This window comes from Globicephala melas, chromosome 5, assembly GCF_963455315.2.
Source record: "Globicephala melas chromosome 5, mGloMel1.2, whole genome shotgun sequence".
In the NCBI taxonomy this organism is placed as follows: Eukaryota; Metazoa; Chordata; class Mammalia; order Artiodactyla; family Delphinidae; genus Globicephala; species Globicephala melas.
The window spans coordinates 2376546-2389483 of NC_083318.1; the positions used below are offsets into that span (position 1 = coordinate 2376546).

At 63.6% G+C, this 12938-nt stretch overlaps 1 protein-coding gene across 2 annotated transcripts in view; it reads left to right on the forward strand.

Moving 5' to 3' along the window:
• The first annotated feature begins 6330 nt into the window (after positions 1-6330).
• DOK7 (docking protein 7) overlaps positions 6331-12938 on the forward strand; it is a 34899-nt gene continuing 28291 nt past the window's right edge. For both annotated transcript variants that reach the window (XM_030876797.2, XM_030876791.2), the window contains exons 1-2: positions 6331-6501; positions 6634-6679. In XM_030876797.2, the coding sequence (XP_030732657.1) occupies positions 6448-6501; positions 6634-6679 (100 nt within the window). In that variant the 5' untranslated portion in view covers positions 6331-6447. The remainder of the gene's footprint in view (positions 6502-6633; positions 6680-12938) is intronic.

The window sequence follows — 12938 nt, forward strand, 5'->3', positions numbered from 1 at the left end:
TGACACGCCAGGGCTTCCTCCATGTCACCCCTCCCATCTGGGAGCCTACCCCCAGTCTCTGTGTGATCTGACTCCACCTGCCTCCAGCCCCTCTTCTGCCCCCACAACTGCACTCTGACCACTCGGGCCTCCTTGTGTTCGTGAAACTGACCAGGGCCCTTGCTGGCGGTGCTCCCACTGCTGCCTAGAACATTCCCTCCTGCACCGCCCCTCCCCCTTCACTCAGCCTTTGGAGCCCCGAGAGGCCTGACTGTTGCCTGAATGGGGTCCCCTGGCCACACCCAGCTGCAGAGGAAGCCGGGAGGGCAGGGAACAGGGTTGTCATGACAGGACCAGACAAATCACCAGGGACATGCACTGCCCCCACCAAAGCCGGAGGAAGAGAGACAGGCACTGGGAGGACAGCAGTGTGTGTGCCCATCGCCCCAAATGCCGGGGGTGGGGCTCAGAGCCCTGAAGCGGACTGGGACGTGCTGCTGAAGCCCCACCACGTTGACCGCAGCCAGGGCAGCGGAGGCGGGTGCCGGTGCCCAGGAGCGTGGAGGGTGGAGCGGCTCCCACTCGTGACTCTCGGACCTCCGACCGCCTGTTCTCGGCTCCAGGAAGCGTGTTGCCTCAGTCCCACCGCACCTCCGCCTGACGTGAGCTCTCCCTGACCTCCTCCCCTGCGAGTGCCGAGCGTGGATCTGCATTTATAGATGGTCTATAGACGTGCATTTATAGATGGTCTAACGTCAAGCCAGCCTTGCATTCCTGTAGTGAGCCGTGCCGAGTCAGGGTGGGAGCCAGCTACCTTCCGTCGGCTTCTCCAGATTTATTCCCCACCTTGCCCGGTGCCCCATAGGCTGATCTTGATGGGCTGTGTCAGTGGGCTCCTGCGCCCTTTGGGGGAGCCCCAGCAGGAGGTCAGAGGAGGGAGGAGTGTGAGGTTGGGGTGCTGATTTCCCTGGCTCCCTCTTCTGGGGTCGCCTCAGTGTTATAGGTTGGATTGTGTCCTCCCCAAGCTCGTATATTGGAGTCCTAACCCCTAGGACCTCAGAATGTGACCTGATGTGGAAAGGGGATCTTTAGAGAGTGTGGGGCCTGATCCAATATGAGTGCGTTCCCCTAAGAAGGGGAAATTTGGACGCAGAGACATGCATAGAAGAAAGATGATGTGAAGAGACACAGCGGGGAGATGGCCCCTCAACAAGGCAAGGACAGAGCCTGGAGCAGGTCCTCAACCGTCAGAAGGACCAGCCCTGCTGGCCTCCAGAATGGTGGGACGATTTCTGTTGGTTAAGCCCCCGGTCTGTGGTGCTTTGTGACGGTACCCCAGCAAGGGATACACCCAGATCCCTTAACTGAAGGCCGTGATCCTCCCAAGATGGAAATGACGCCCCTTCGTGGTTCAGGGAACCCCCCCACCTCAGGTCTAGAGGTGTTTCCACGGCTCTCTGACTGGCCAGGGGCTACACAGTCACGTACTGCGCCCCTTACGTACAAAGGTGTGGTTCCTTCCAAGAGCACACCTTTGTGGGTAATCCCTCCTTGAATTGCCCTAACGTGGTGTCAGCTGCTGGGGCCCCGGCTTATGCATTCTGTCATACTTGTTATAAGCTTTTCTTGGATTGACTTAAAGTTTGTTTAGGGTTTTACATTTACGTTCCTGAGTGACACTGGCCTGTCATTTTCCTCTCGTATACTCTTGGAATGACTGTCTTATACTCTTTGAATGGCTGTACTGATCTCGTAGAAAGAGATCAAGAATGTCCCTTCTTTCCTGATCCACTGGAGGGCTGCAGAAAGCTGGAATGATCTGTGTTTTGAAAGTTTGGTAGAATCCCCTGTAAAATTCCCTGGGCCCAGTGTTTTCTTTGCAGGATGTTATTTAACTACTGAGTCATTTTTTCATGCTCTGGGACTTGTGGAGAACGCTGTTTCTCCTCGAGCTAGCTTTAGGAAGTTACACTTCCGTGAGTGTATCTGTCTCCATTTCCACGTCTATTGCCGTAAAGCTGTTCGCTTGCCATCGCACCTCACACGTCAGCAGTTACTGGCTGTCAGCACTTGGGTGGTGTTCCACTGTCTGCTGTCCCTCCTGCTGAGAAATCTGCTTTAAGTCGAACTGTTGTTCTCTTGCCATGACTCCGCCCCCCCAACCCCGCCCCGGCAGCCTTCGTGCCTTTTGTCTTTGCTGTGCTGCGGCCTCACCACCACACGTGCGGGTGGGGGCGTCTCCCCGACTCATCCCGCCTGCTGTGTGCGGACTCCTGTTCAGCTTGGACGTTTGCCGGTGCCCTTGGCCGTGGCGACTCGGCGGGGTCCAGGCTCCTTCTCTGCAGAGCTTCCAGACATTGTGTATCAGAGTGCTGCTGCGATGACACAGATGACATCCAAACGCAGCGACGTACAAGCAGCCACGTACTGAGCTCACGACGCCGGGCGGGTTGGTAACGTGGCCTTGCTTGGCGGGGTGCTTCTCGCCGCCTGGGCTGGCTCCGCCACGTACCTGGGTCGTCAGCGGGTCTTAGGCGGTTCTGCCCCCGGGGGCTGGCTGGCTCTTAGCTGGGGCTGTGGGGTGACCGGGCCACACGTCTTCTGTCATCTGGCAGGCTAGCCTGGGCCCGTTCACATGGTGGTGGCCGGGTTCCAAAGAAAGAGTGGACGTGAGCTGCTCAAAGCGGATTCCAGGGTAGAGAGGCAGGCTCCACCTCTCGGTGGGAGGAGGTCACATTTCAAGGGGTGTGGGTGCAGGGGAGGGGCCTTTGCAGCCATTTACTCAATCTTCCACACTGTCTGTGCCAGTCTGCTCGGGCTGCCTTAACAGAAGGCCACAGACTGCAGGGCTCACACAACAGAAATTTCTCGTGGTTCTGGAGGCTGAAGTTCAAGATGAAGGTCCAGTAAGGCTGATCTCTGGGGAGGCCTCTCCTCCAGGCTTGCAGACGGCCGCTGTCCTGCTGTGTCCTCACGTGGCCTTGCCCTGTGTGTGTGCTGAGAGAGAGAGCGAGCTCTGGTGTTTCTCCCTGTGTTTTAAGGCCACAGTCCTATGGGATTAGGGCCCCACCCTTATGACCTCATTTAACCTTAATTACCTCCTTAAAGATCCGATCTCCAGGGACTTCCCTGGTGGTCCAGTGGTTAAGGCTCTGCACTTCGATCCCTGGTCAGGCAACTAGATGCCGCACGTCACAACTAAAAGATCCTGCGTGCCACAACTAAGACTTGTGCAGCCAAGTAAATAAATAAATAGATATTTAAATATTAAAAAAAAATCTCATCTCCAAATACAGTCATATTGGGGGTTAGGGCTTCAACAGATGGATTAGCGGGGACACAGTTGGGTCCATAACACCCCATCTCGCCATGCAGTGGATGAGGAGGGTGGCAGACGTGCAGGGCTGGGAGGTGGCGGTCATCACCTCCTCCCACTCTGCTGGCCAGAGCCCCTTCATGTGGCCCCACCCGACCGAGGGGAGCTGGGAATTGTGAAGGAGTGACACGGGGTATCGCTCGTGTGGACACAGGCGTAGAGTTTCCCACGATCAGCTGGTGTGTGTCCTTCTCCAGCCTCACTGAGCACCTGGAGATACGAGACAAGGCGGCCTGGCCCTGGTCCCCATCACTCCCTTGTGTTTGTGAAACCCGTGATCATTTTGAGAGACCCTCACATACATCATCTCATTTAGGGGCTCATCATAATAACATCAGGCTGGAAGAGGAAAGAGGCCAGAAAAGTCGTGTGATGGTTAAAGTTCATTTGGATGGTGAACGGCAGGTGCAGCGTCTGATGGCATGTCCCTCGGCCGCAGAGCCACAGATGGGGTGACACTGCCCTGGGGCCATGGAGTCTGGCAGTGGTGGCAGTGTCCTTGGCAGTGATGTCCAGCAGCAGTGCCCGTGGCTGTGTGGCCAGCCGGTGGTACAGCTCTGACCCACGGTCGGGGGGCTTCTTGGAAGGCGGCTGTGGAGTCCGGCAGGGCAGTGGCGCAGGGCGGGCGTGGCGTCCGGTCTCACGAGCGTGGCTGTGCTCCCCTGGCGCCCTATCTCCTGCAGCTCCCGCTGGATCCGCACCTCCCCTGGGTTCTACTCAACACCTGGCATTCTTCCAGCAGATTCCTTCCCGCTTCAGTGGCCAGAGTCAGCTTCTGCCACTTGCAACCAGCAACTCTGGCCGCAACAGCTGGGGAAACTGTCTTAGTCCGCTCGGGCTGCTACAACAAAAACACTGTAGGCCGCGAGGCTAAAACAGCAGGTTCATTTCTCACAGGTCTGGAGGCCGGAGGTCAGAGATCAGGATGCCAGGCTGGGGTCAGGTGAGAGCCCTCTTCCAGGCGTGCAGATGTCTGCTTTCTGGCTGTGTCCTCAGTGCTGGGTGAGGAGAAGGAACTTGTCCCTCATGCCTCTTCTTATAAGGACAGTAATCCAGTCCTGGGGACCCCACCCTCGTGACCTCATCACCTCCCAAAGGCCTCACCGCTTCATACCATCCCCTTGGGGGTTGGGCTTCAACGTGAACTTGGGGGGTGGGGACACAAACATTCGGTCCACAGCAGGAACTTAGGAGAGAGAGGCCAGGAGCCCAGCCAGGGTCTGGGAGTGGGAGCCAGGCAGGCAGATCAGCCCACCTCTAAGTAGCCGGCGGGGGGCGGGGGGAGCCGTCTGTCCCCACGGCGGCCCGCATTCTCTCGGGCCAGTGCAGGAGCAGGTGCAGCTTCCAGGCACGGCAGGAGCCTGGGTCGGGTCCAGCGCTCGGGAATGCAGCGGGGCACTGACCCTCCCTGCAGGGATGACCAAGTGCCAGGCGCCTGGGGCGGCGGATGTGTTGGTGGCCACAGCCCCCAGCGCCACCGGGCTCCACGCCGGCTGTCCTGGGCCAGCCCCTGGGGGCCTGAGATGTGTGGGGAGCGTGAATGGGGCTCTGTGGTCGGGCAACTGCTCTGCAGAAGGCGGCTGGCGGCTGCACAGGTGCCGCTGGAGGTGGTGCTGGAGGAGGGGACACAGGAGACACAGAGCTGCTTCCTGGGCCTGGCGTGACACTGCTCTGCATTACGCCCTGGCAAGACATCCCCAGGGCATCTGAATGAGGGTGGTGCCCACCAGGGACCTGCCTTCTCAGCTCCCCAGAGACAGTGAGGAGGGGAGTGGGTGCCCAGAGAGGAAGGACCTGGCCCTCTCTGTGCCCAGCATGGTGGCTGCTGAGCTGGGAATCCAGCCCAGGGCTCTGCCTGCCCCCACGGATCCTGTGCCCCGCTCGGGGCTCAGCCAACGTGGGTCAGTCCTGGAGGCGCCCGCAGCTCTGAGCGTTAGTTCCTCCTCCGTGAGAGGCAAGACCTGGATGGGATGAAGATGCACACGCTTGTTCCCACCCAGGCGGATTTCAGGGTAACGGGACACCACTGAGCCCTCCCCTCTCCTCCCGGCGGGACCTCAGCTCCCTTAGGGTGGGACCTCGGGTAGGGTGCATTGCTTCTCCTCGCTCTTCTAGGGAGCTGCCCCATCTCTGCCACTGGCCCCTCGCCTTGTTGGTTGCTCCTGAAGGGGTGAATGTCAGAGGTTGTCTTAGAGATAGATGGGGGCTGAAGTCTGAGATGTCGACCTGCCAGGTCCCCCAACCACCTGGGTTCCCAAAGAACAGCGGGCAGCTGGACTGGAGCTACAGGGTGGAGGAGGGGAAATCCGGAAGGTCAGCGCTCCCCCACTGCAAAGGGGACTCTCGGGGGCCTTTATAGAGCAGCAGAGAACCTCTGTGCCATCCTTGCCCGGAGGGATAGCTCTCAGCCCCGGGGCGGGGGGGAAGGGGGAACCGAGACCGCGGCACTGTGGTCCCACTCACTACTGGGCAGCAACCTGCCCTGGGATTCCTGCTGCCAGGGGACGTGAATGAACCCCCCTCCATCACCCTGCCTGGGGAGCGGGGGTGGTCTGGGGGGAGCAGAGAGGGGGCTTGGAGGGCTGGGGGGCGGGGCAATGTGTCGGCCAGGGTCGACCCACGGTCATTCTGTGGTCAGCGGTGTCTGGTGACAGCTCGGGGTGGTGGGAGGGACAGGTGCCGGAGGGCGAAGCCAGCTCGGTTGAGGCGCACTTTAAAATTGGGCCAAGCGCTTGGACGCGCGGACGCCCCCTTCCCGTCCGGCGTTTCCTTTGCTTTTGGAGGGGAGCCCGCTCCCCCCGCCCCCCGCCCCGGGGTGAGCAGTGCCGGAGCGCCAGCGGCCGAGCCCCGCAATGTGCCTGGCTCCGGAGGGCGCTCAGGTGGCCTCAGGTGCCGCCGGGCGCAGCGCCGGGGCGGGGCGCCGGTAGGGCAGGGCCGGCTGGGCGCGCACCTCGCCCCGCCCGCGCGCCGCCCCGCCCGCCCCGCCGGCCGGCGCAGGGCCCTCCCGGAGCTATTTTGAAAGTGACCCTGGGCTGGGCGGCCGCGGGGCGGCGGGCAGAGGCGCGGCGGGCGCGCGGGAACCATGACAGAAGATGACCGAGGCGGCGCTGGTGGAGGGCCACGTCAAGCTGCGGGACGGCAAGAAGGTCGGGGCGCGCGGCGGGCGCGGGGCGGGCGACGGACGCGGGGCGCGGGGCGCGGGGCGGGCGGCGGGCGCGGGGCACGGGGGGCGGGCGCGGGGCGCGGGGCTGGCGCTCACGCTCCCTCTGTCCCCGCAGTGGAAGAGTAGGTGGCTGGTGCTGCGCAAGCCGTCGCCGGTGGCAGGTGAGCGGGCGCGGGGCGCGGGCACGGGGCGCGGGGCACGGGGCGGGCGGCGGCGGCCTCCTGCGCCCGGCCGGCCCGGAGCGCGGCCAGCTCGCCCGAAATAGCCGGCGGCGCCGGGGCCGAGGGCTGTAACCGGAGAGCGCTCCGGCCTCGCCTCGGCCTGCGCCTGCCGCGGACGCCGGGACGCGGGACCCTTCCGCGACCGCACCGGGCCCGGGAGCCGTCATCTCAGACTCCAGGCCCGGGGTGGGGACCCCCTTGGCAGAAGGGCGGATTGAGGCTCGGAGGGGCCTGCGGGAGCCGGTGGAGGCCCGAGGGGCGAAAGGGCAGGAGCCTGTCCTGGCCCCGTCCCCCATCACGCGGCAGGGAGCATCCCAGAAAGTTCTGCCCCAGTTGGGGATTGAGTCGTGTCTTTGAATCCAAACGTGGATGGGTGTTCCGGGCAGCGCTGACCCCAGGCGGCCCTTCCAGCCTCCCCAGGTGGAGCCGAGGCTGGGCCGCCAGGTAGGAACGGAGAAGAGTGAAATCTACCTTGTGTGTGGGATCCGTCCTGGGAGGAGAGGACGGCCCCCTCCCAGCCCCCTGAGCGGAGCCGGCACCCCAGCCGGGAGGAGCCGGCTGGGAGCCCCGGAGCCGGGCATCTCCAGCTCAGCGGCCGGAGGCTCTGAGCTGTGCAGCTGCAGCTGTTTCCGGAGACAGGTGCCTTGGAGCCGGCCCAGGCTCCCGGGGGTCTGTGTGGGATGCTGGGGGTGTGAGCGCACGCTGCCTCACACGTGCCAGGCTGCCCGAGAGTCTTCCGGGACGCCTGGGGTGTCTGCCATTTCCTAGGCAGGGTGTGGAGGGCCCCCTCCCTGTGCCCCTCCCGGGTCCCCTCCTCCATCCCTTCTGCTGAGCTGGCTCTGGGAGCCTCGTGGTTGCGATAGAAGGGTCTGCTTTCGGCCACGGACACACTCACCTCCTGCCTGGGCCTCAGCTTCCCCTCCAAGGGGGCCTGGGCGCCGTGCACCCTTCGTTCAGCCGATCAGTCTTTCATGCCCAGGCCCTGCATCTGGAGCTGTGGGGTCCTAGTCCTGGGGAGCTCAGGGACGCCTGGCAGGGGTGGGGGAGGGTAAGAGCTGGGGAGGGGGTGCCCAGCCGGCAGGGAATGGGGGCACCGGCCAGCTGAGGGTGGCAGAGGCGGGGGTGAAGGCCGTGCTGATCCGGGAGGCTGTGGCCCGAGGCAGGGGGCTGGCTGTTGGGTGGGGGTTGCTTGCCGGGACGGTGGTGAGCCAGGGCCTGTGCGGCCTCTGGGACAGGTGGCCCACCCGAAGAGCAGTCCCAGGGTGGGCCTTGTCCCTCTTGGTAGGGGGGGTAGTGATCTGCAGCCCCTGGTGGTGGATTTTATGCCAGTATCCGAGAGCGCTAGTTGAGAGGTGAGCTCTGGCCGGCCCTGGAGGACACCTGTGGAGGGGGCCCTCGAGCACTGCCGGGGAGTCTGCAGTGGGTCCTCAACACCGTAGACTCTGAGCCTGTAAGTGGGCTTGTGGTCATCGGGCCTTTCCTGGGTCTCACCACGTGCAGCCCAGCGGTAGAGAGCCGGGGGCGTCGGGGAACCAGGACTGGACTGGAGGGGAAATCGCGGAGAAGAGGGGGAAGGCGCTCGGGCAGGACTGGGCCGGGGACTGGGGGCGGGGCGGGGATTAGGGGTGGTGGACGCGGCCCCTCTGGGCTGCTGTCCACTCTGAGCCCTGCGTCTCACGTCCTGGTCCCCAGGGTCTCAGAACCCCCGCAGTCGCTGCCGGTTATCTTAGCAGCGTCCCCTTTATCCTCACGCTGCACGAGGGCCGCGGTCATCCTCTTGCGGGTGCTTGGCCTGAGGCGGAGTTGCCAAGCTGACCCACTGCCCGGCTCTCGCCAGCCCTCCCCCTCTCTCCCTCCCGGTCAGTGCCAGTGGCCATGGTTCCCCGACGGGTCAGAGGCTCCGGACCCTCCTCGCTCTCCCCTCCCTGGCCCCTAGCTGATGAGCTGGCCCCTCTCTAGTGTGTTGGGGGGCCTGGCTGGGAGAGGTGCAGCCGCCTGGCCCCCCTTATCCTGAAGACCAGCTCCCTCGGGTGGCCTTGGGTGTTGGGGGCAGGTCCTCGTACTTGGGGTCCCCACAGCTAAGACTCCCCAGATCCTGGCTGCAGCCAAGGGGGAGCCTGGGAAGGAGAGAGGAGGGGCCGCCCTGCCTTCTCGTCATGGAAACGCAGGACTCTTGTTTTTGAAAAGTATTTCCTTCCCAGGAGGGCCCACGAGGAGAGGTTAGGAGGGAATCAGGGGCTGCAGGCGGGCGGGGGTAGGAGGGCCCCTCTCCGCTTTGGGTCTTTTCTCCTGTTTTTGCTTTTCTTAACCAGGACCACTTGTTCTTCTTACAATAAAGTTTAGTTAGTGGAAGGAAGGAAAAGCTCTGATTTTTTTTTTTGGCAGTACGCGGGCCTGTCACTGCTGTGGCCTCTCCCGTTGCGGAGCACAGGCTCCGGACGCACAGGCTCAGCGGCCATGGCTCACGGGCGCAGCCGCTCCGTGGCATGTGGGATCCTCCCGGACCGGGGCACGAACCCGCGTCCCCTGCATCGGCAGGCGGACTCCCAACCACTGTGCCACCAGGGAAGCCCTGATTTATTTTTTTTAAAAGATCTTTATTGGAGTATAATTGCTTCACAATACTGGGTTAGTTTCTGTTGTATAGCAAAGTGAATCAGCTATACCTATACGTATATCCCCATCTCCCCTCCCTCTTGCGTCTCCCTCCCACCCTCCCTATCCCACCCCTCTAGGTGGTCCCAAAGCACCGAGCTGATCTCCCTGTGCTGTGGGGTTGCGTCCCACTAGCTGTCTATTTTACATTCGGTAGTGTACATATGTCCATGCCGCTCTCACTTCGCCCCAGCGTCCCCCTTCCCCCGCCCCCGTGTCCTCACTTAAAGTGAAAGGGAAAACCTCTCACTGACAGAAGTAACAATCTTTATAAAAGGGAGCAATACTTCAGCGGGACTGTGCTCCTTGGGGCCTCGACCTCTGTCCTGGCCAGAGGATTCATGCCTGGATCCTTTCCCTTGAGAGGAGGGGGGTCTGGGCGCCCCCCTGGTGACCCTGGGCAGCCCCTCTCTTCCTCCCCGGGTTGAGGCTTAGGATGGTGGGAGAGGTGTCTCTCGCGTGGCTGCCCTGTGGAGGGGGCGGCCCACCCACAGGTGTGGCACCCAGAGGGTTCCTGCGCAGCCAGGGCAGCTCCCCTGCCGTCCGCTCCGAGGGCCCTCAGAGCTCCGAGGGCTTCACCAACTCCTGTGCAAGCTGCGGGGACTTTATTCAGCCCGGAAGAGCCCCCGGGAGGGACCCTGACTCCTGGAGCTGGCAGGGCCTCTGGGGGGTCATTGTAGGCGCAGGGGCTGAGACTGGCTGGCCCACAAATGACTGGGTGCTGCCCCCTGCCCACAAGCCCTTGGCCGGCTGGGAGGTCAGCCCCTGCTCCTGCCACCAAAGGTGAGGTATTAGTCCAGTACCCCCTTCCTATCCCTGCCCTGAGACAGGCGCTGAGTTCCTGGAGGGCAGGGTCCCTGACTCAGCGTCACCCCTCACAGGCAGCCTGGCGGGGGCTGGGGCTGCCAGGTGAAGTACCGTGAGCCCAGCCACTCTCGGCAACATCTGGCCCTGCAAGCTTGCCCAGGAACCGCGGCCTCGGGACACCTGCCCCTTAAGCCGCCTGAGCGGTCCCACTGGCCTGTGCCCGTGCCTCTCCTGTGCAGTGGCAGCTCTGCTAACTGAGGTGGGCGCATTCCGAGAGGTTGGGCGTCCCAGGTGGTGATGGTGGGGAGGGTCCCTTCTCCGGTCCCACCTTCTGGCCTTGGATCTGCCGTGTCCCCCAGGAATGGGCGTGACTCCTCAGTCCTGGGCTGGCAGGCACTCAAGGACAGGGTGTGGGTGGTGGCCAGCCATTCCGTCCCCACGGAGACCTCGAGAAGGGGGCCAGGGCTTCCTGCAGCCCCTGGTTCCGGACCGGGAATCGGAGCACCTGGGCTCAGGTCTCGCCTCTGCTCGGACCAACTGTGTGCCCTGGACGAGTCCTAGCCGGTCCCTGCGGAGGGTGGACGGGTGGTGGGCATGCATTGGGCCTCGGCACCGTCCGTTCCCGCTGCTGCCGCGAGGTCGGGGTAGCCTGCCTGTGGGAGCCCGTGAAGCCCCCTTGCGCCCTGCGTACACGGTGAACGTGCTTCCCCCGGAACTGGATCGGGAACAGGCCTGGACCAGCGGGTCAGCGGGGTCCCTCGGCTTCAGCCTCAGGCTCCGGCTGGCGGCCCGGTCAGCAGCCCCCATCCCCAGTGCTCGGCTGCCCCTAGCCCGCTGCCCAGCTGCTCTGCTGAAGGCGCTGCCCAAGGTCACTGTGACCTCTGAGGGCTAAAGCCAACAGCCGCTCCTCCGCTGTGTCCCGTGGGTGGGCGTCAACCTCTGTCTCCTCTCCCAGCTCCCCCTGCCCCCCACGAGGCCCGGAGGTTTGCGTCTTCCCGGCCACCCGCCCTCCCCAGGCTCTCGGCCCCGGGCTAAACGCCTCTGAGTGCCATGACTGACTCCATGGTTATTTTTACATCTTCAGACGCGTGTGTCCAGCTGCCTGTGTGCACGCCGCCTGGCGTCTGATGGGCCTCTCAGGCTCACGTGTCTGGGACTGAACCCCAACCCCGACCCTGCCCCCGGCCCCGCACCCCCTCCCCAGGTGCCCCCCTCCCCAGTCCAGCGTCGCCCTCCTCTTCCTTCCCCTCACCCCATCATCCGCCCACCAAGAGGTCCCATGAGTTAGCGCTGCCTCCGCAGAGGGAAGGCCCCTCCCGCTGTCACCATGGTTACTGCAGAGCCTAGCTTTGGGCCCCCTTTCCTCTGCTCCGCCTAGGCCAGCAGCTCCTCTGGCCTGGACAGCTGCAGGGGCCTGGAGCTTTGCTGTCACCCTGTGTCCCTTCGCCACACGCAGCCGGGCTGGGCCCTCTTCGCTCACAGCTCTCGGGGCCCCTGGTGTGCTGGGATGCGGCCTTGGCCTGGCTCAGCAGGCCCACCTGGCTGGAGCCCGCCTACACCTTGGACCACTCTTCCCCTCCCTTCATGCCAGCCCTGCCCATGGGGTCCCTGCCTCTGGGCTTCTGCACTGGCTGTTCCCTCTAGCACAGTGCTGTTCCCTGAGGTGCTGCCGGGCTGGCGCCTTCTATCCCTTGGGAGTCCGTTGTCCCTTTGGGAGAGGCTCTGACCCCCGTGCTCAGGCCCCATGATGGCCACTGTCATCAAATGCCGTCCACCCCCGCATGCTGTCCACCCCCACATGCCGTCCACTCCCACATGCCGTCCACCCCCACATGCCGTCCACCCCTGCCATCACATGCCGGTCCCCTGAACAGCTCTTCCTCAGAGTTTTCTTCGTTATCGACCTTTTTCAGCGTTTGACTGTCTCCCCTCTTGGGTTTCAGCTCCGCAGAAGCCGGGCTGTGTTCCCTGGGTTCCCGGGCTTCTCGTGAGCAGAATGAACTGGGCTGAAGGCTATGGGGGAGGCCGCCCCACTGAGGGACGGAAAAGGAGGTGGGGTGGGCTCCGAGGGGCCCCACTGGGGGTCTTTCAGTGGCCCTTGTGGTTAGCAGGGCCCACTATGGGCAGAAGAGGGCAGGGGGGGGCTGACCCCAGAGGCGGGCACGCTCCCCTGGGTGTCGTGGTGATGGGGAAGGTCCCAGGCCCCAGGCTGAGGCCCCTGCTCATCCCGCTCTGTGCTTGCTGGCGTGTGGCGTTCCCCGAGGGCCTCTGTGTGCCAGCCTGGGGCTGTGCTGGTGCCTTGACTCCGCAGGGTGAGTGGCGTCTGTTTCTCAGATGGAAAATAGAGGCTCTAAGAGCTGAGGGACGGGTTCCCAAACACGGATGTGGGACGTGAACCGGGTCAGCTGGTCCCCACTGTGGTGCCCGTGCACAGTGGTGGAGTGTGCGTGTGTATGTGCAAGCGTGCAGGTATGCACATGTAAGCACACGTGTGTGAGCACGCATGCGTGATCAAGTGTGTGGCTGTGCACGCGCACAGGAGTGTGTGTGCGTGTGCCTCCGCGTGCACCCCCTTGGTTTACTCTTTGACACTTTCGTCATCACCCCATCCGTGCCTCCTTTCACTACGATGACCCCGGCCCCCTCCACCCCCGGCCGCGAGCCGCCCAGGCCCTGCGGCGGCTTCATCTCCTGCCCCTGGAGTCCAGGCGCCCAGGGCCGGGTTGCAGCCTGGCTG